The sequence below is a fragment of the Staurois parvus genome, unplaced genomic scaffold (genome assembly GCF_062004578.1).
Source record: "Staurois parvus isolate SC_StPar_1 unplaced genomic scaffold, SC_StPar_1.0 ptg000580l, whole genome shotgun sequence".
Taxonomy (NCBI): domain Eukaryota; kingdom Metazoa; phylum Chordata; class Amphibia; order Anura; family Ranidae; genus Staurois; species Staurois parvus.
The window spans coordinates 2432274-2447991 of NW_028318376.1; the positions used below are offsets into that span (position 1 = coordinate 2432274).

At 38.1% G+C, this 15718-nt stretch overlaps 1 protein-coding gene across 2 annotated transcripts in view; it reads right to left on the minus strand.

Annotated features, from left to right (window-relative positions):
• Nucleotides 1-320: 320 nt before the first annotated feature.
• Nucleotides 321-15718, minus strand: part of ALCAM (activated leukocyte cell adhesion molecule) — a 179874-nt gene continuing 164476 nt past the window's right edge. For both annotated transcript variants that reach the window (XM_089692248.1, XM_089692249.1), the window contains 2 exons: nucleotides 6886-7001; nucleotides 321-4550 (listed from right to left, as the gene is read on the minus strand). In XM_089692248.1, coding sequence (XP_089548374.1) covers nucleotides 6914-7001 — 88 coding nt within the window. In that variant the 3' untranslated portion in view covers nucleotides 321-4550; nucleotides 6886-6913. The remainder of the gene's footprint in view (nucleotides 4551-6885; nucleotides 7002-15718) is intronic.

A 15718-nucleotide genomic window follows, 5' to 3' on the forward strand; every position in this document is an offset into this window, starting at 1 on the left:
AGTAATATATTTTTTCAGAGCTTTACAAAAATGTGGTCATTTCTGTTTGCACAACAGACATTCTGGGGTTTATTTACTAAAGCTGGAGAGTCCAAAATCAGACTCCCTTCTGCATAGAAACCAATCAGCTTCCAGGTTTCATTGCCAAAGCTTCATTGAACAAGCTGAGGTTAGAAGCTGATTGGTTTCTATGCAGAAGGGAGTCTGATTTTGGACTCTCTAGCTTTAGTAAATAAACCCCTCTGAGTCATGTACTGGGCAGACTCATTTTATATCGACTGTCACAGTCCTGTACTCTTCATTTCATTAATAAGGCTACATTCACATCTCTGCATTTTATTGAAGAACATTAAAAATTAGATATAATTTCTGCTTGTGACATTTTTGGTGCAATCTCCAGTAAAGAGCATCATCTATAAGAATGAATAGTACTGTGTGTATAATACATTGCAAAGCATTAGGAGTGAACATCTGAAGAAAAGCATGAAAATGGAAACTAGGTACAGGTTGTAGAGAGAGTTTTCAGATAGCATTGAAAGCCTATGGTGAAACTGTTGCTAATGTAGAGAGCGAGTAGTGGCCATAGTAGTGATCCTGACTTACCAATCTAAAAACCATTGTATGCATTGTAATGCTTTGGAAATGTCAGGATCTGATCACATTGTGATGATTTGGTTACCTAATTTATAGCAAAACATAAGTTAAATGCAGATGCAAGCTCTGTGTACCTCAAACTTTTCCTGTCCCTTTTCTCACTGTGCATGTTTATTTAAGTATAAGAGTTCTGAAACCCTCATATTACCCTCTTTTCAGCAGGACAGTCCTGTCAACTAGAGCAGGGAACATGTGCAGGGTAAAGCACAGCTTGCCCTCCTGTAAGTTTCCTTCTTCACCGCTTGCAAGAACGCTCTCAATACAGCCAGCTATGAATACCTACTTGTGCACCTCACTAGAAGAAGCAAATCAACCCAGAGAGGCATGATTCAGAGTTTATAAAGCTGATCTGCTATATATAATTCATATACAGTAGATCAGCTCTTCTGCAACCATGAATTGTGCCTAACACATTTTACTGACTTCGGAAATGCATTAAGCTTTTCTCTGCATTCATCATGACCTCTGTTCAGATACTTCCAATCTAACCTAAAGACTTTCTTACTTTGAAGTCCCATTCACTCTGCTGTGATTATTTGGAACACACAAAAAATTTTCAGCATATGACTAAATTGATAACAATCACTAGCACTGGATTGTAAATAAAGAGATTCTTTCATCTATTTCTTGGCAAGGAGTTTTGCTAAAAAACTAAATCTTTATTAAAAAAGAAAAACATGCTTTTAAAAATATACCTTGGCTCTTTTTAATTTATCCAGGAAAATCAAATGAGTTTGCATATTTAATCCTTTCACCCTTTTCCCTCTCTTTTGCCATCTTTTAAACGCTGTTCTGGGTTCATCAGTGGTCTTTCCAGATAAAATATTGTTACGATTCCTTAAAAAAAGTCAGATGCAGAGCTTTCTGTATAAAGATGTTTATCACAGAAGGCAACCCCAGCACTCCTTTAGATGGGTATGCACCCTTGCCCAGATCCAGATTAGCCAGGATTATTGAGAAGGGTACATATATCTCTAAAGGGATGTTAGGGATACTTTATTTGAAACACTGGAAATAACTTCTCTTTCCTTTTTTTTCTGAGCACTCTTCATTTTGTTCATGCTTCTAGACACTTCACTAAAGGCACATGCTGATGATTAGTGATCCTGGCACTGAATCAGCCATGTTTATGTAACTGCATAGCAAGTCAGTTTTTTTAATACCTTTTTTTTATATCAACTTATTTACCATACCAATAAACTGCCTATTATTGTTGTCAGTAACTAAGTGGGTAGAGCAGGTTAATAAAAAAAACTAAACACAGAGATATTATCAGCTACATAGGTAGGCTAAGTTAATCACAAAAATCCCATAACAGCTGAATAATCTGAAAATGTGCATTTCAGAAATGAGCGGATTAACCAACTGGCTTTTTCTATCTTTAAGGGATACTGCTAGATTGCTAGAGGTTCTGTCCCTCACCAGATTATGCACACTAAAGTGTTTGCACATTCTGAAAAAGCAATAAAAGCACTTTAAAAAAAACCTCATGCATACCTGTAGCTATAGGCATTATGGAGAAATTATTCTCAGAGTGCACAACAGAGGCACTGAAATCTGAGCATTTTCTTATCAATTTCTATTGCAGCAAAATCTTGGAAGTCTATTAGCAATCTAATCTAAAAAAAACAGCATGTGTTTCTAAGTTAGAAACTGACTGAAACTTGACGTTCTTTTTAAAAGCACTTTTACCACTTTTCTCGATGTCCATAGTCTTGTACTTTAAAGGGCATCTCTCTTCTTCACCACGGTATATAAGGATATCTCTTTCCCTCACCATGGTATTATTATCATGGTGTTTCTTTTATGCTGAATTCTCAATGTCATTTACATTAGGGAGAAAGCAACAGCAGGAGTCTCTTATGTACATGGACATTTGTGGTGTGCCTCTGAAATTAGTTAGCAAGGCTTTTTGACAGCTGTGAAATGAAGTTTTTGAATTTTATCCTAAGGAGCAGTGCACACTGCCTGATCTCAAATTAACCTCAAATACCCATGTGAAAGAATCTCAACATGATTTTTTAATGACTAAAATTGCCAGCTGGACATAAGCAGCTAGTGGGCTATTTAACACAGCTGTACCAACCCTCAAATAAATGTCTTTTACTGGTGGAATGATCCTTTCATTTGCTTGAAATTGAATAAATATCAGAACAAAAATTAAAACACAGTTAGATAAACAAAATTACAATTGTTTTTTTAACTCTATATCATATGATAATCATTCAACTCTGACCCTTGTAAACATTTTTGTACACATTTTTTTCTTTTTTTAGTAAATACACTTTATGTACATTCTCTGGAAACATGTCTCAGATTTACAGAGGATGAAATACATCTTGCGATATCCAATGCATTAGTTGCTGTCCGTTTACAATACCATGTTTACACGGATTGAACAGTCCACATATTTTCTTTAGAAAGTTACAAATTTAACAAAAAAAACAAAAACATTTTATTGGTTTAGATATTGGCAGATAAATTATGTACCGGTTAACACAAGATCATATGAAGGTGCATCCATAATCTGTAGTGGTTAATGCAACTAAAACCATAAAGCAATGAGCCCCTTTCTGATCCTGCAACGCACTGCGAAGCAGATGCCCCAAGAATTAAAATAGTTATACACTATAGCATTAAGCTGCCAGTGGACTGATCTTTGCAGTTTTCTGTATCCATTAAATAAACAAGCTGCTTAATGCTACTGTCTTTACAGCAGCTATCCAGTTTGCAAAATATGACATCAAAACAATTATTGAAGAACTTCTTTGTGTAACATCTGCTACACGTGTATCATCTGATTCATAATTTTATGGATGATAATAATAGTAATTAAAACTGCCTCAAGACCAAAATGTGAGCATTGTATCAGTGATAAAAAGGTGCAAAAAGCGAATCTGCTGGAGATGTACAGATCCCATTATACAGAAAGTGAGAAAATGACATTTAAAGCTTAGCCTATGCAACAAGGACAATGGCATCCATTTCATTTACCCTGAAAATATAAACAAGTCATAAAGAAAAGAATCAATTAAATATGTAATCAAAATGATAAACACAGCTTGACGAGAGTATTATCTATAAGTTACAGTCCTTCAATAATAACCTTCTTCGACAAGAGTAAAATTTACCCTTTCGATGGACAATGGGGCATTATATTGTTGCAATATAAAATTTTCCCCAAAACTGTGATATTTGTAAGGCAGTGGAAAAAAAAAAAAAACAGGATTGCAATTACTTAAAGATTAATTGTGTGAACCTCATTTCTGTCTACAATGCTATCGGTAAAATATCTAATTTGCTATGACTGCAGCTTTGTGTGGAATACTTTAACTTCTCCACTGGGAACCAGCTAGTGCTTACACACCCTGTTCTAGTTCCCAGTAAACTGAAAGCAATAACTATAATATATGTTAATGGAAATTGCCTAAAAGAGTACGGAAAAAAAACATAGAAACTGTTACACCTTAGTGTATCGCCTTTGACATTTTACCGATAGCAATCTGAATTCAAAATGTACTTGCGCATCAAACAGTGTCATAAAAATAATAACAATACGCTATACATCTGATTAACAGCAACTCCCAGAACAAAGCCTTACAGTGTATAAAAATAGCTACGTAAAAAAATTTACATAAAAGGCAAACAAAAATGTTCAGTGCAGACATTTACATTTAAAAAAAAAAAAAAAAAAAAAAAGAAAAGAACACAACATGGTAAGCTATCATCATGGCTGTTGGAACAGTTTTCGTGTTGATTCTTTGCAGTTTTTGTCATTATCCTGTGACAACTTGGTACAAACGTTTAATACTTTGACCATGAACATTTGCAGCTCCATTATATATTCCATTAATTACAATCCATAGTCATGCTTCAAACTGTTCATCATGGTTTCCCTGAAAAACAAAAAAAATTAGAGAAAATATCAGTGGATAAATATTTTACAATAAAAACGGTGCCACAAAAAAAAAATTCCCACAAAAGTGGAGTTACTCTTTAACCTCCTTGGCGGTATGATTCTTTCCGATTTTTGGTGCTGAAAGCGGTACCATTTTTTTGCATGGAAATATGTAGTTTCTTTTATTGTAGGCCTGTAATTTTTAGGAATAACTCACTGAAATCTGTCCGAACAAGAGTCTAGTAAACATCCCGGGTAGGATAAAATTTGAAACACGTAATCATAAATTATAATTTAATAAATAATCAAAAAAAATAATATAATAATAATACATTTAATTCAATAATATAATCAAACCAAAAACACTGAAATGTGAAATATAGCACCAAGTTAGCACATTGCTGAGCAAAGTCACAAAATCGTTTTCAGTGTCTGATGACGAATTTCCCCACGAATCATTATCACTCAATTCTGCAAGTGGTTCTGATTTACTATCGCTGTTCTCCTAGCTGATCTAAACCACTTTTGACCTAAAGGGACACTTTTTGGACGCCATGGACATTTCTCAGTTTTCAGGCACAAAGAACAGACAAAATGCAGGCAGGGCGCAGGACAAAGCATTAGGGACAAGATGTATGTGAAATGGGTTGAGACAGCAATGTTTTACTATGTAAAAAAAAAAAAGACATTTTTTAAAATGTTTAAGTTTCCCGCCGCCAGCGGCGCCCGTACGTCCCGACGTCACAGGGACAGGACACAGAAGCCGGATGCCGGCATCGGCCGGAGGAGATGGCCGGGGACGCTGCAGGGGACACATCGTGGGAGCGCAGGGTAAGGTAAGTGAAGAACAAATGCTGGAGCAGTGCCGCATGGTATTCCCGAGTGTACCTCGGGGTTACCGTTTGTGGTACTGAAATGTTACCCCGAGTTACACTCGGGAATACCGCCAAGGAGGTTAACATATGGACTACATATTTTAGCAACCAAAGAAGGGATCTCTTACATAATGCATGCGTGAGCAGTATTCCTTGGGTTTCCTAGATATCTCCTAAAGGTGAAGTGAGAGTGAGCTATCTAACCCAATATAACACAGTTGGCATTCCCTTCAGCCAATTGGGGTTTTGTGCCCCAAGATTGGGACGAAGGCAAAGATATCTTAAAAGAGGGATGGTAACGGGGTGCCCTTGGATGTTTCTAAATAGTTTCTAAATAGTTCTGAGGGCTAAAATGGTTAAAGGTGCACATGCAGTTGCACTGTTCCCTAAACCTTTAGCCTTCCCCCACTCACAGACAGAGACACCGCATCTTAGTTGCAGACATTGTCAAGACCAAAAAATGTTTACAGGGCTTATTGCTACTGTACAGCACAGCTCCTGTTTTCTGTCTAGACCTTGAAACTTGCACATGCACATTGTGCTCCCCTAAATTCTAATGTAGGCATACATAGCACCTGTAACCTGGAGGCCTCTTACCTTTTATTGCAGCACACTGCACATATGCTAGTGTTAATGTTCAAGAAGAGTAGTTGGAGCTGTAGTATACAATACTGGTGAGATCTATAAACACCATCTGGACCTCCATACAGTAGGTATTATGCATGGATCTAATTTCTGATATCGTTAACTGCACATGGTGCGGACAGCATGGAGAAAGCAGGGGGCAAAGGGAAATAAAAAGCAAGCTTACCCATACCCACAAGAGATCTTTCATCTGTGGACATCATACAACATCCACAAACTGCCTCGGCCAATTTCAGGAGAAATAGTTGTCAAGGATGTTACAGCCAATCATCACTGTTGTTCCTAAAGATGTTTTACTGCTCCCTCCTTCCCCTCCATTATGGACATAATCATGCACACTCTGGTGATCTACACATGCATGTACAAATATATATATATATATATATATATATATATATATATAAATATATATATATAAAAAAGATCTTTGCATGGTCAGGTTGTGCCTTTAAAACTGCCATTGCTTATGGCTATATTAGGATCTCAGGTTACAGCTGCCATGATATTTAGACTGAAGAATTGCTTCTAAGTTCAGCATGGACCAGACAAATTTTGATCTATTTATGGGCAGGGATCTACTGACTGACTTCATACAACCACCCTGTCATAATTTTGCCAAGTGATCAGCGCAGCTGACTACAACTGGCAGTGCTGATCAGTGTATTCTCCCCACTGTAAGAATATAAAGGCTCAGCAGGGAAGATTCCCCCATCCACATTGCGTGTGGATAGGGGAATCAATTCATTATTTTTGTTCAACTGTAACATGTTAAACGAAAATGGCTAATGTATGGATTGCATCAGTTACACTTACCTTGAGTATTTTGCTATTTATAACGTTTTTATGCTTCTGATTTATGATTGTTTTCTTCTAGTTTTTTGTTTTCTTCCGTGTTACCAAGTTCTTTCCCTACATGTTTTGATGTTGAGCTATAAAACAAGGAAAATCATGATAAGATATACTATAGTATACAAATGTAAAAAAAAAAATACATGATTTACATATGCACTCAAACTTTTGAACTGCATAGTAATTGCTATAGCTTCTTAAAGCTATTCTGGGTGTTTCGATGCAGCTTAAAATAATACCTACATTATGTGCATCAATAGCAAAACGAGATTCCAATATTAACAGCATAATACCATAGTCATTTTAGGAATAGTCTGCAGCTCGTGGACAAGTCCGAATTTCTAACTCTTCTACATTATTGATACATTTTAAATAACTCAAGGATCCTAGTGTTCTTTGAAGAAGAGGATCCTCAATATCCTTTAAACACAGTGGCTAAATTCAGATTTTCAGCACTGACAGCTAAAACTCCATCATGTATTGGCAAATGTATGGCATGTCTATAAACATATGGTATATGTACAGGTGAAACTCGAAAAATTAAAATATCATGCAAAAGTTCATTTATTTCAGTAATATAACTTAAAAGGTGAAACTAATATATGAGATAGACTCATTACATGCAAAGCAAGATAGTTCAAACCGTGATTTGTCATAAATGTGATGATTATGGCTTACAGCTCATGAAAACCCCAAATCCACAATCTCAGAAAATTAGAATATTACATGCAATCAATAAAACAAGGATTGTACATAGAACAATATCGGACCTCTGAAAAGTATAAGCATGCATATGTACTCAGTACTTGGTTTGGACCCCTTTTGCAGCAATTACTGCCTCAATGCGGCGTGGCATGGAAGCTATCAGCCTGTGGCACTGCTGAGTTGTTATGGAAAACCAGGATGCTTCAATAGTGGCCTTCAGCTCTTCTGCATTGTTCGGTCTCATGTCTCTCATCCTTCTCTTGGCAATGCCCCATAGATTCTCTATGAGGTTCAGGTCAGGCGAGTTTGCTGGCCAATCAAGCACAGTAATCACACGGTTATTGAACCAGGTTTTGGTGCTTTTGGCAGTGTGGGCAGGTGCCAAGTCCTGCTGGAAAATGAAGTCAGCATCCCCATAAAGCTTGTCTGCGGAAGGAAGCATGAAGTGCTCCAAAATCTCCTGGTAGACGGCTGCGTTGACCCTGGACTTAATGAAGCACAGTGGACCAACACCAGCAGATGACATGGCTCCCCAAATCAACACAGACTGTGGAAACTTTACACTGGACTTCAAGCATCTTACAGTGTGTGCCTCTCCATTCTTCCTCCATACTCTGGGTCCTTGGTTTCCAAATGAGATGCAAAAGTTGCTCTCATCAGAATAGAGGACTTTGGACCACTGAGCAACAGACCAGGTCTGTTTTTCTTTAGCCCAGGTAAGACGCTTCTGACGTTGTTTGTTGTTCAGGAGCAGCTTGACAAGACGAATGCGACATTTGAAGCCAATGTCCAGGATCCGTCTGTGTGTGGTGGCTCTTGATGCACTGACTCCAGACTCAGTCCACTCCTTGTGAAAGTCCCCAACACTTTTGAATGGCCTTTTCCTGACAATCTTCTCCAGGCTGCGGTCATCCCTGCTGCTTGCGCACCTTTTTCTTGCACACTTTTCCCTTCCACATAACCTTCTATTAATGTGCTTTGATACAGCACTTTGGGAACATCCAGCTTCTTTTCCAATTACCTTTTGAGGCTTTCCCTCCTTATGGAGGGTGTCAATGATGGTTTTCTGCACAACTGTCAGGTCAGCAGTCTTTCCCATGATTGTGATTCCTACTGAACCAGACTGAGAGACCATTTAAAGGCCCAGGAATCCTTGGCAGGTGTTATGGCTTAATTAGCTGATTAGAGTGGGACACTTTGAGCCTAGAATATTGCACCTTTTCATAATATTCTAATTTTCTGAGATTGTGGATTTGGGGTTTTCATGAGCTGTAAGCCATAATCATCACAATTATGACAAATCACGGCTTGAACTATCTTGCTTTGCATGTAATGAGTCTATCTCATATATTAGTTTCACCTTTTAAGTTGCATTACTGAAATAAATGAACTTTTGCACCATATTCTAATTTTTCGAGTTTCACCTGTATATCATATACTGATATATACAGAAACCTCATCAGCTCCATTATTGAAGCCTTTTTACAGGTTATCATTTAGACTAGTATCCTTCAATGTCAGCATAAAATAAACTGATGTTTGCTCCTTTATAAATAACCTATTTACAGAAAACTGGATATATGAGCAAATGATTTATTAAAATAAACTTTATTAGATCCCTTTCACACAAAATGTCCAAACTGGTCTGCCTGTCAGTTTTTCAGGGGGACCTGAATATGTCCTCCATTCACTCCATGGACCTCCAATCCTGGAAAACAGGAGGGCAGTCGAGTGTAAACAGCAGATTCATGTGAGTCAGTCCATAGAGCAGAGTGGGCTCTGTCCGTATCCACTCTGCAGAAACTGAGCGGACATGGACCTGTCATCTGCCTGCTCTGCTCTGATCAGCAGGGGATCTGTGAGCTGATCCTCTGCTGATTAGAATGGATTCCACATGGAATCTCCCCCATTTGAAAGGGGCATAATGGTTTTATACATTTTTCTATTTATTGTTGTCAGAACTAAGAAAATTTTTTTTTTAATTTTAAGTAAAGTGGATCATGCATCTAAAACTATGGAACTGCCATAAAAAAAGTGTTAAAAGTCATTAGGTTTGAGAAAAAAGTTAGTATATTCTATTCTATAATTTATAGGAAAAGAGATCATACAAAAGAAAGTAAGGCACAATAAGAAGGAGGAAGGAAAGATCAAGTCTCTATTGATGGATTTAGATGAAGGCATACATTGAGCAACAGTGGAATAGAATATCTAGATTATAAGGGAAAGATAAGATATGAAGATAGAAACAAATACATAGATAAGCCCAGTATAAAAAGCGCTAAGCAGATAAGCAGAAGAAAAAGAAAGACCGTGAAAAATTTGGAAAGAAATGCTAGGAGTAGTCCATCCCGTTAAAAATATTTGAAGGAATTATTAGAGGAACATATAGTGGATTATGGAAGAGAAACATGCACACCGCTCAAAAAAAAAAAAGGAATACTTTTTAATCAGAGTATAGCATCAATGAAACTCATGGGATATTGATCTGGTCAGTTAAGTAGCAGAGGTTAATCAGTTAATCAGTTTCAGCTGCTTTGGTGTTAATGAAATTAACAACAGGTGCACTGGATGGGCAATAATGAGATGACCCCCAAAACAGGAAAGGTTTTCCCGGTGGAGGCCACTGACATTTTTTCCCTACTCATCCTTTCTGTTTTCACTAGTTTTGCATTTGGCTAGGGTCAGTGTCACTGCTGGTAGCATGAAGCGATACCTGGACCCTACAGAGGTTGTACAGGCAGTCCAACTCCTCCAGGATGGCACATCAATACATGCCATTGCCAGAAGCTTTGCTGTGTCTCCCAGCACAGTGTCAAGAGCATGGAGGATATTTCAGAAGACAGGCAGTTACTCTAGGAGAGATAGACAGGGCATGACCTCCAGCAGGCCACTGGTGTAAATGTCTCCAACCAAACAATCAGAAACAGACTTCATGAGGGTGGCCTGAGGGCCCAACATCCTCTAGTGGGCCCTGTGCTCACTACCCGGCACCATAGAGCTCGATTTGCATTTGCCATTGAACCCCAGAATTGGCAGGTCCACCACTGGCACCCTGTGCTTTTCACAGATGAGAGCAGGTTCACCCTGAGCACATGTCAGGCACCCATACAAGCACATGGGGGCCATACAAACTACTAAGTACCATTTTGAGTTGCTGTAATGAAATTTCAGCAAAATGGACTAGCCTGCTGCATCATTTTTTCACTTTGATTTTCAGGGTGTCTTTGAAATCAGTCCTCTGTAGGTTGATAATTTTCATTCCCATGAAACGATGGGGCATCCTTACGTTCCTAACACATTACCCAGTCCATATCAGTATAGATTTCCAGCATGATATTTTTCCCCATTGAGATCTGATGTGTTTTCAAAGTGTTCCTTTAAGCAGTGTATACAGTGAAGGAAATAAGTATTTGATCCCCTGTTGATTTTGAATGTTTGCCCACTCAAAAAGAAATGATCAGTCTAAAAATCGAATGGTAGGTGTATAGTAACACTGAGAGACAGAATAGCAACAAAAAATTCAAAAGAAATGCATGTCTAACAAATTAAGCACTGATTTGCATGTTCATGAGGGAAATAAGTATTTGAGTCCCTTCACAAAACATGACATAGTACTTGGTGACAAATCCCTTGTTGAAAATCACAGAGGTCAGAAGTTTCCTGTAGTTGGCTACCAGGTTTGCACACATCTCAGGAGGGACTTTGACCCACTCCTCTTGGCAGATCCTCTCTAAGTCATTAAGGTTTGGTGGCTGACGTTTGGCAACTTGCATTTTCAGCTCCCTCCACAGATTTTCAATCGGATTAAGGTCTGAAGACTGGCTAGGCCACTCCAGGACCTTAATGTGCTTCTTCTTCAGCCACTCCTATGTTGCCTTGGCCGTGTGTTTTGGGTGATTGTCATGCTGGAACACCCATCCACAACCCATTTTCAATACCCTGGCTGAGGGAAGAAGGTTCTCACCCAAGATTTGATGGTACATTGCCCCGTCCATTATCCCTTTGATGCAGTGCAGTTGTCCTGTCCCCTTAGCATAAAAACACCCCCAAAGCAGAATGTTTCCACCACCATGTATGACAGTTGGGATGGTGTTCTTGGGGTCATAGGCAGCATTCCTCCTCCTCCAAACACGGTGAGTTAAGTTGATGCCAAAAAGCTCGATTTTGGTCTCATCTGACCACAACACTTTCAACCAGTCCTCCTCTGCATCATTCAGACGTTCAGTGGCAAACTTCAGACGGGCCTGGACATGTGCTTTTTTGAGCAGAGGGACCTTGCGGGCACTGCAGGATTTCAATCCTTGTTGGCGTAGTGTGTTACCAATTGTTTTCTTGGTGACTGTGGTCCCAGCTGCCTAGAGATCATTGACAAGATCCTCATGTGTAGTTCTGGGATGATTCCTCACTGTTCACATGATCATTGGCACTCCACGTGGTGAAATCTTGCATGGTGCACCAGACCTTGGGAGACTGACAGTTGTTTTGTGTTTCTTACATTTGCGAATGATTGCACCAACTGTTGTCACCTTCCCACCAAGCTGCTTGGCGATAGTTTGGTAGCCCAGTCCAGCCTTGTGTAGGTCTACAATCTTGTACAGCTCTTTGGTCTTTGCCATGGTGGAGAGTTTGGAATCTGAATGTTTGATTGCTCCTGTGGACAGGTGTCTTTTATACAGGTAACAAAATGAGATTAGCAGCACTCCCTTTAAGAGACTGCTTCTAATCTCAGCTTGGTACCTGTATGAAACACACCTGGTAACCAGAAGTCCTGCTGAATGATAGGGGATCAAATACTTATTTTGCTCATGAACATGCAAATCAGTGCATAATTTGTTAGACTTGCATTTCTTTTGAATTTTTTGTTGCTATTCTGTCTCTCAGTGTTACAATACACCTACCATTTGATTTTTAGACTGATCATTTCTTTGTGAGTGGGACAGAAACAATTGAGTACTGTCCGTGATACTTTTTTTATTTGCACTAACATACAATTTTGAGGACAAGCTTTCGGGGTATGTCCCCTTCTTCAAAGTCCAAGCAGTACTATACAAATCACAAAGTTTCAGCAGAACGTTAGAAGGGATGAAAAAAAAAAAAAAAAGGAGATAAGATACAGCCAAAGCGAGGGGGGGATACTACACTCACACAGAGGGAGTTAAGCTTAAGCTAATAGTCATAAAACTGTTGGATAATGAGTGAGGAATCACATGTCCAAATTCAGCCCGTTATCTCTTGTGTCAAATAGAATTATCATTCTTAGTTCAAAAGTTTTTCTTTCCTGAATGGATTTGAAATTTCCTTTAAGAACTAAAATATTGAGGTCTCCCATTGTGTGGCCTGGTTGTGCGAAATGGTGTCCTACAGGTGTGCAGAGGTCATCTTCTTTATGTTCCTTGATGGTATGTGTGCAAATTCATCCTTGTTTGCAACTTCTGTCCTGTTTCGCCAACATAAGATCCTTTGCTGCATTTTCTGCACTGGATAAGGTACACAACATTACTGGAGGTGCAGCTGTATGATCCGGAGATACTGAAGATCCCTTTTGAGTGTCTGACACTTTTTGATGGATTGATTTGGTTGCACAGTTTGCAGCATTTTCCATTGCAGGGTGTGCTTCCAATATTTGTGAGTGGGCAAACCTTCAAAATTAGCAGGGGATCAAATACTTATTTCCTTCATTGTATATAGAGAACTGCCACTCTCAGAAAGTACTACATAGATGGTGTGTCAATAAAATGGGGGGTGCATATGATCAGCACTGTCCAGGTGGAAGGGCAGGGGTCATGCATCCTCACAGGACAGAAGAGAATGAAAACATCTTCTACAAGATTAACTAGTGATGATAGAAGTCACAAAACTGCTATATACACTCCAAAGACATGCTGATAGGTTAATTGGCTCCTGTCTAAATTGGTCCTAGTTTGTGTATGCATGAATGTTAGTTAGGGACCTTAGATTTTTCAACCCTTGAGGGTTAGGGACTGATATGAATGTACAAATTATATGAAAAGCGCTGCGTAAATTGACAGAGCTATATAAGTACCTGCAATAAATAAGTATACCGCTGATGAGAAAATGTATTTAGCAGTTTATATTTACTAAAATATTTGCATTTCCATGTTCTGTGTACTGTGTAAGACATACAGTGAATTCAGGGCCCTGGGTTTAGTAACACTTTAGGTTTTACCTCTTAGATTGTAAGCTCTAATGAGCAGGGTCCTCTGTTTCCTCTTGTAGCAAATTGTAATTTAACTGTAATGTCTACCTTCATTTTGTAAACCACTGCGCAAACTGTTGGCGCTATATAAATCTTGTATAATAATATAATAATAATAATATTGTCCTTGGGTTATATGTGCGGGTTGTGAAGCGCATGACTTCCACAATATTGAAAATTGTATCATTCTCACAGTAGGAGCAATATTTGCATGCTATATATACTGATAAGACCATGTAAAAAATTGTAAATTCCAGACATGGAACTATTCCCTCCAAAGAGAACTTATTTGATTTTCAGCAGAGAACTATAATATGTAAAAGGTAAGCAATATATATACTGTAGCAGCAGCAGCAAATAAAGCCCAGAAGTCTGTTGGCATGCAAGAGTGTATATTTGACAAACTATATCTTATATAGCTGGTTTTTACTCATGGCAGCTAGAAATAATTTCCTATTTATTTCTCATACTGTATCAGAAACTTAAGTGTAGATGGCTACTAGGTGAGCAAGAAGAGTTCTTTATTCAAACAGTTTTGACCATGAAGGGGCGACACAAGGTACCTACGCACACACACTAGAGCTTTGTTTTTTTCTGCGCACCAAACAGACCATTTTCTTTTTCCAAAAAGCAATGTGGATAAGTTAGTACACAATACACATTAAGCATATATACTGTATATGGTATGTTTTCATATATGTATAAACCATATTCATAAATACAAATTTAAATTAGAAACCAAGTCTTGCCTGTGTTTAAACAAAACTCTAGTTGACACATTTGTAAAGTTTTAAAATGTTGTAAAATAAATGGACCCAAATGTATTCATACATAACTGTTTTCAACAGAAAGCTCTCTTGCAGTTATAGTGATGAGACAGTCTATTTAACACTGATGGGGTGTCTAAAATGATACATTTTTATTTATTTATGTAAACCCTTTATCCCAAAAGGAAAAAAAGACTGTTTTCTGTAACTGCTTATAAACTGTTAGCTGAAGTTCAGCTTTGTTAGTGTAGCTAAATCTGCTTGTACATCTAACACACCCCTCCCCCTAGACAATGCTGCTTTCCAAATCTGCCCCCTGTGCTCATTGATTCAGAGTGGTATCAGTATAATATGTTATTGGCCAGATCACCAGGTGGGAACAGAGGAAAGTCTAAGAAAAGAACTAATGCAGTCACCACATCTAATGATTGGTAAACTGCAATATATTGCATTTTTGGTTTTTGGTTTAATACTGCTTTAAAATAACAGCATCACAAAACTGACACCCTTTATTTACAATGGATAGAGATGGAAGTTTGAAAAAAAATATCCCAGCCACAGAAAGTATGGATGACCTGACAGCAGACATATTAGAGAAAACAAGTTTTCTTTGCCAGTGATGTCTGCACTTTAAAGAAAAGAGAAAAGGCAGCAGGTCTCCTAGGAGAAATTCAAATTTTATAGCTTCAAGAAAGAAGCTGAATAACGACACTGTGGTTAAATTTCAGATGCCCTGTATCCCATGAGCTTTTTCAACCTGAAATTTGAAGTGGTGTATGATGCCAGTATGTGGCATTTGCATTTACACGGCAAATTATGTTGCATAAAATGAAGAGTGATAATAAAATGCTTACCACAATGCAGCCAGCTTTAAAATTTGCTACGGCTAGAAGAAAACTGCACAGGCATCAATTTGTATTTCTGGATGCCAGTTTTTTTAAACCACACAGTACAAAGTAACAAGTCATCTAAATCTTGCCATGAAATGATCTTTGCAAACTTACAGAGATATATAAAAAATATTTAAGACAAAAAGTTAAAGTGAAAGAAAAAAATCTACATAATGTGACTTGAACTATTAAACAATAGTTATTGAAAAATTGGAGTG